The 7423-nt window shown below is 37.5% G+C and overlaps 1 protein-coding gene across 1 annotated transcript; it reads right to left on the bottom strand.

Moving 5' to 3' along the window:
• Positions 1–456: 456 nt before the first annotated feature.
• LOC131077297 (cytochrome P450 86B1) lies at positions 457–2454 on the bottom strand. The gene has a single exon (XM_058014760.2). It carries the CDS (start codon positions 2217–2219, stop codon positions 612–614), a length of 1608 nt encoding a protein of 535 aa, XP_057870743.2. The 5' UTR covers positions 2220–2454; the 3' UTR covers positions 457–611.
• Positions 2455–7423: the final 4969 nt, after the last annotated feature.

Raw genomic sequence — 7423 nt, 5'->3', positions numbered from 1 at the left:
AGTACACATGCACAATAGAGGTGAATTTGAATCCTAGTCATGGTGCTTACAACATATCTTATTAATAGGGATATCAAGGGTCTCACCACCTTTGTTCATGGGATCAAAATAGTTATATTTTTTCCATGCCATAATGTGTTAAGGACCATTCCAAAGGTAATCAAACATACAATTGTGACTAGGCTTAGCCATTCTTTCTTCCCTCCCAATTACAAAATTCCCAATCTTGAAATCAAGGTCGAAGACTAATTATCAAACGATCACTTAATAATTTAGTAATTTTAACCAGTGAATCCTTATCTCTTTTAATTTACATAATTCCGATATTTCTTTTTTTTTAAAATAATAACATAGAGTTCTAAATTAGATATCTATTTCCAAATTTAAACTTGATTCTCTACAATAAAAACCCAATACTTCTACTTATTAAACTTAGCTTTCTAAAACAATTCCATATGTTTATAAATACAACATTAAATTAAACTCAACGTTACCGTTCACTATTAAATTAATTAATGCACTAATAACGGGAAGACCTTATTTGTGTAGTATGGATATGCATTGGTTTGCGGCCGCGAAGTGCACTGAGACTATCTTGCTCTACTGGAATTTTACAGTCCCAGGGGTTCCCTTGGCTGCAACGTGACCAGCAGCCCATTTTTCATGTAGAGAGTGAGCGCCAATTTGGGCTCCAGAACATGTCCTGGCACCATCTTCATCTTGAACCCCCAAATGATAGTCGCTGCAATCCATTTCATTTGGTAGTAAGCAAAGTCCTTTCCCAGGCAAAGCCTCGGCCCACCATTAAACACCGGGTATTTATATGCCGACTCGCTGACGAAGTTCCCACCCGCGTCCAGCCACCTCTCCGGCCTAAATTCCATGCAATCCTTCCCCCATATGCTCTCCATTCTTCCCATCCCATATATCGAATATATCAGCCAGGACCCCTTTCTCAAATAACTCCCGTCCGGCAGCTGGTCGTCGGAGTCCACTTCCTTAAAGTCGAAGGGAACGGAGGGGAACAGTCGCAGGGACTCCGACAGCGCCGCATGCAAATAATGCATCTGCTTCAAGTCTTCTACTGTAAAACTCAGGCTCGCTGCATTCAGAAAACCCTTTGATCCTTGAATCGCTTCAAGTTCAAGTAAACCAGTCGAAAACATTTTCGACAAGATGGACCGAATTTCCGCCAAGATGTGTTCTTCCACCCGTGGGTTGCAGAGCAGCAGCCAGAAGAACCAAGAGAGCGCCACAGACGAGGTGTCCCGTCCAGCCAGAATGAAATTAACCGTGATTTCCCGCAACTTTTCGTCTGTGTAAAGCCGGTCACCGCCCTCCGTCTTGACCTTCATGAAGACCGACAGAAGGTCAGTCCCGGTTCCAGCCACGGAGTTCCCTGTTCGAGACCCAATTATCTTGTCTACAAACCCATTGACGGTAGCCAAAGACCTGCGGAGCTTCCTCTCGGGTCCTAACTGGAAAATCCACATGAGCCGCCAAACTATAGGGGGCGTCAAAAACCTCAACATGGTGATCTCCGTGGCGTCCTCAAAAGCTCGGGCAAATTCCCTGGCTTCTGCTCCTCCGCCCGCCAAACAGCCCGGGTTGACTCCTAGCGTTACCATGCACACATTATCAAAGGTGAAGCGCAGGAGCACGTCCTGCAGATCAATTGGGTCACCGGACCGGGCGGTTTCTTCGAGAAGGGGCACCAGCCGGTTCTGCACCAGCTCTTTCACTGACTTGGCCATAAACGCCCTGAAAGACGGAGTGTTGAATTCTATGTTGGCCATCTTCCTCTGCGCTTTCCACATATCGCCGTCAGCGTTAAAGATGCCGTCGCCCAGAAATTCGTGCCCCACAGCCCGGAAATAGCGCCCCTTTGGATAATTGTTGAATCTGAGGTTCAGGACGTGTTCCAAATTGGGCGGGTTCGCTGTCACTACGGTGGTCCTGCGGCTCATGGCCAACCCCTTGAAGTAACATGTTCCCCCGCAGTCTTTTAAGACTCGGGTGCTCCAGTCGTGGATTTCATTTAGGTGAAGAACTAACGAAGGCATCATGCCAAGCAGAGGCCAAATTGGCGGCCCTTTCATTTTTCTGTGCATAAAGAAATGGAAAAGCATGAAGCCCAATAACGCCAGTGCTATGTCTGTGGCTTTCATATTTGATTCTGACCACAGAAAATACAGAAGCTGAGTGAAGCGGTTTCCCATTATCTAATTTTCTAAGCACTCAAATGCAGCTAAGGTGACGAGCTATTTTGGCACAGAATTGGGTATTTAAAAACACAGCTGCTGTGAACATGTGATTTCAATCTATGTTTCGTAGCTTAATCTACTTTAGTAGGTTAACCTGTTTATTCCACCGACATCAATTTCCGCTCATATCCATAGAATCCAACAGCACCTTTATTTTAAGGTTCCATTTTCAACGTTTCCAACATAACGTTTCAACGATCTATTTTAATGTCACGCAATTTATCTTTCCCTGATTTTAATGAAATCATAAGAGTATTTTTGGCATTAAATATTATTAGCTAGTTAATTTGATATTTTAGGTGTCAAATAAATGTGACATGAATTTTGAAAGATGTCAGTTCTATCAATCTTTGTTGCATTTCTATGCTGACATAAAGTTTCGGTGCATCTTATGGATGAGGGCTTCCCAAAAAAAATTGAGTAGGTGTCATTAAGAATATTTTAAATATGGTAGTTGAAAAATTTAGATGTCAGTGATAAAGATGTCATCACTAGTTGGTCTTATAATAATAAGGAAAATGACTATATGATATATGATTTTTTCATGTAGTCTTTCAAAAATTTATTGATTAAGACATTGTTTTCATTAAAACAATAGATTTCCTTCTTTTAATTCATATAAAATATTGTACAAAACATTTCTTTAGTCGTTCATTTAATTTTATTATTTTCATAAAATTTCTTGGTATATTTTTCACAATTTAATAATGTAGAGTTAATTTTTTATTAGGCGTTTGAATTTTTTTATTTGATTGAATTATATCATTTATTGGTTGGTTTTGGTAAGATTGATGTGATAGGATATTATTTTCAATTGAAATTTGTTTGAGATATCTATTCTATTGAAGTCTTGGAAAATGACTTATTATTAACTTTTGAGAGTATTTATTTCTTTCGATTCAACAAGTCTTGATATTAGGTAGGTTCTATTTGAATCATTAAACTTTACCAAACACACAAAAACCACACCAATCAGCTCTTATTCATCTTAAATAGAAATCTACAAATTTATCTCTATTAAAATTATGAAAACAAATGTCAAAATATGAGCTGAACTATAATAATAGTATATTGATTTATATATCCAAATTTTTAATATATATATTTAAATCTTACATAGAGCATATAAGCGAAAGGGATAAAAGTTAAGCTAACCTTAGCCTTGATTCTATTAGCCATTACCCTTATCAAATTTTAGTAGTCCAAGCCCATTTGTTTTTTAGTCATTTATATACCTTGGACCAGACTCCATACATAGATCCATCTCTTAAACAAGTCTACACATACATTCTAATCCTCCCAACTCATATCTCAATCCATCTTGATTGATCTAATCCTCTCAAAAAAATATAATTATCGGACATAATCTTGTATATAAAATTACTTTAATTAGAACACCTTGAATGGTTTACATAAAGACAACCCTAAGTAATTAATTCTTATCAAATTATTAGAGAAAAAAATTACTCATCATTACAATGCATTGTCATAACTTGTATTGGTATTTCATCATCAAATATTACATATTAATTTAATATTTAGGAACTTGACTTTTTTACGTGGCAATTCTTCTAACTTTCTTTAACTAGTTATCAAGGAAGATCTCATACCTCTCTTTGCATACTTTGATATTGTTCATTGCCATTAATTTATAAACCATAAAAAATGGTTCACTTTAGTTGAGAAACACTAATAAATTCAAGGCAAATTTTTTTTAAGGTGCACATAATTACAATTCAATTTTGTAAAATGTAGTTCACTGACATGCATTAGGTCAAGATTGCAACAATTAGAATTGGACAATAATTTTTTCTTTGTCATTTTAAATTTTGATATAATCATTAAATCATGAGTATTAAATTTTAAAAGAAGGGGACAAAGCTCTAATTAAAAATTGGAGGCCAATCACCCTCCTCAACGTATCCTACAAAATCCTAGCCAAAGCCTTAGCCTCTCTCCTTGAGAAGATCCTCCCCAAATTCATCTGTTCCACCCAAATAGGTTTCATTAAAGGCAGATACATCTTAGAAAATCTTGTAATGAGTTGGGAATTCATGGAATGGGCCAGAACCTCAAATCAAGAAGTCGCCATGTTCCTTGTCGACTTTGAGAAAGCATATGATAGGGTGGAATGGGACTTCATCCTCATGATGCTCTCAGCTTTTGGCTTTCCTAGTGAGTTCTGTGAGTATGTTCGAATCCTCCTCAAGGACGCATCTGCCCTGATCGAAGTCAATGGGACCCTCTCCCAGCCTAATCCCCTATCTAGATCAATTAGATAGGGTTTCCCCCTTGCCCCTCCTCTATTTGTCATTGCTTCATATGCCCTATACTATCTTCTGAGAGATGACACCCTATCCCCCCTGTCCAAGGCATTACTATGCCAGACGACTCTAAATTGATCAACATCTAGTTTGCTGATGATACCTTGCTCTTCCTAAAGCTCTCAAGACACAATATTGATTCCCTTAATCAAAAGCTTGACATTTTTGGTAGAGCATCCAAAGCCCGGATATCTAGCACCAAATCCATTCTACTTGGATGGAAAGATAAGGCTTCACCATTTTGGCTATGCTTGGGATGGACCAAATAAATTAGTCTATTATCTTGGTATCCCCTTTTCTATATCTCCATATCTTAAAGACATGTGGGGGTGGGTGAAGGGGAAAATAGACAGTAAACTCAACAAATGGGACAATAGGGTCCTCTCCCTTGCTGGCAAGATTCAAGTTTGCCAAAAAATCCTTTCTTCCTATAGCATATACTACTCCTCAGTGTGGATGTTCAACAATTACCAAGTCATTGAAATCTAAAGAGCTATTAGATGATTCCTATGGTCTGATGAGAAGGGTAAAAGGAAAGCTCACGCGGTCAAGTGGACCTGGTGCCACTTGGATAAAAAGCTTGGTGGGCTGGGCCTTAAGGATCTTAGGCTGCAAGGTAATACCTTGCAGCCAAATGGATATTTCACTCACTAGAAGGACAAGAACCATGGAAAATCCTCATCAGGAACAGCATACAAAATGGTGTTCCCAAAACTGTCAAAACTTGGAAAGCCCTCCCGTTCAATGATTTAATTGCAAGTGGTTTCCCTATGTCTGTCCAAGGTACCTGGGTGTTTAAATCCATCTAGAAAGCTTGGGAGCATGTGCATGGTCTCATTAACAACTTGAGCATCAACTGTGACAATACCCTCCACGGTGAAAGGCTAGTATGGTGGAACCTACATCATAACTCCAAACCCCTTGCTTTAGCCCAAGGTTGTTCTGCTAAGCACTAGCATAATAAAGGAATAAAGTACATTATGGATATTCTAGAACATGATTACCTTATCAGCTGGGAGGCTCTTAGAACTAAATATGATCTCCCTGTATCACATAAGAAGACATACAACATGATTAAAAATGCATGCATTACCTTTAATCTCCCTAAAAACACCCAAGTAGATGCCCATAGGTACCTTACGTTCCTATGGAAGGATGGCTCCACCCTCCATAAGATCAAAGCCAAAACCATCTATACCCTTCTCAAAAGTGATACCTCGGTGATCGAACATATAAACAATCTGTGGTATGTTAACCAAACCCCTTACACGTGGCAGAAAACCTTTGAGAAGCTTTGGTGGTCCCCCATCCCCCCTAAGATCAAATGCTTCAGATGGCAACTTATACTGGACAGATTACCTACTAGGAATAAATCGGTTGCATATGACCGGTGTTCTATCTGCAGAAAACTTGAGACCACGCACCACATCTTCTTTGACTAGTCCTTTGCTAGAGAAATTTGGCTTCTATTTGGAATTTCTATTACAGAACATGTTTACACACTTGATATAGTTACTGGTTTTATTCAAGGACTGAGGAAGGATACTAATCTAGTTTGGCAAATTATATCTTCTTACATTCTCTGGTTTATTTGGAAACTTAGGAATGAGGAGAAGTTCCAAGGTATTACAAGGGAACGTGCTGAGTTTTTTAAAAAACTCACACATTACAAAATTGTTGTGCAGGTCTATTTTTTGATGAACCTCGAGAGAAACAAGCTCCTCTGATTCCTGAAGGATGGCAGAGTGACCATGTTTGTTTATGAGAAGGCAGTGAAGAAGCTGATAAAGGATCTACAGGACAGCAGGCCTCCTCCCTTCAATAGGATAGAGATGTGCTCTTAGATCCTTGCAAGAAAGAAGGTGGTTTGGATGGAAGGAGAAGAAGGTTGGACCACATGGCTGGAGGACCAGGATGAAGGTCTCCAATAGTGCTTTACTTTGTTGTGTCCCTTTCATATGGTTATGAGATAATTGTATATAGCTCTCTCTGGTTGTTCAGTTTGGCGGTTGAGGTCCTGCCCCCCACTCTCTAGTTTTGTATAAACTCTCCATCTATTTTTTGGACTCTTGATCTCTAATATAAAAAAAAAGACAACAAAATAATTAAAAATGCCATTTTTTCTTCATTAATATTAAAATGTAATACCATTAATCTTTTGATTTAATTTTCCTATATCTATAACAACTAGTTATTTCAATTCTAATTAGTAGTGCAATATAAAGTAATCCATTTCAAATATAATTGTTACATAAGCTAATTAAAAAAAATTAAATAATGATGAACACAAAATTCAAAAATATAATTTTTCTTGATTTTATTTGCACCAAAATTGAAATCACAATTTACACGATATTTAAACTAAAAATTACAAATTAATGGATAATTGATCTCCTCAAATCATAACTTGACTTGAATTTTAATATCATGGCATCTTATCATCCGACAATGTAACAAAGCTATGAAAAATGCAAGCTTGTGCCTAGTGTGTCACTAAGCTTGTCAAATTATCTAAACATTTTGACAACATACATCAAAACACTAATCTCATTTTTTGGTATAACATTGTTGGTTGGTCTTACAGTGAAGCCTATACATGCAATTGTAAAATATTATAACATTATTTAAGCTCCATATGGATAAAAACTATTAGAATTCTTTTCCCATCGTGGCTTTTAATTTATTTTTTAGGCTTGCCAAATGTTATCACATCAATATGATCCTAACCAATCAAGAAACAAATATTGTCACATCAAGCCCAATAAATGTTAGTTCAAGTTTCTATAAATGTAGATAAAAAAATCAGCTCAGGAAAAAAATTTCTCCACTATGCTA

Source organism: Cryptomeria japonica, chromosome 8 (genome assembly GCF_030272615.1).
Source record: "Cryptomeria japonica chromosome 8, Sugi_1.0, whole genome shotgun sequence".
In the NCBI taxonomy this organism is placed as follows: domain Eukaryota; kingdom Viridiplantae; phylum Streptophyta; class Pinopsida; order Cupressales; family Cupressaceae; genus Cryptomeria; species Cryptomeria japonica.
The sequence above is the reverse complement of the archived record's forward strand: the minus strand, read 5'-3'. Positions and strand labels throughout refer to the sequence as shown.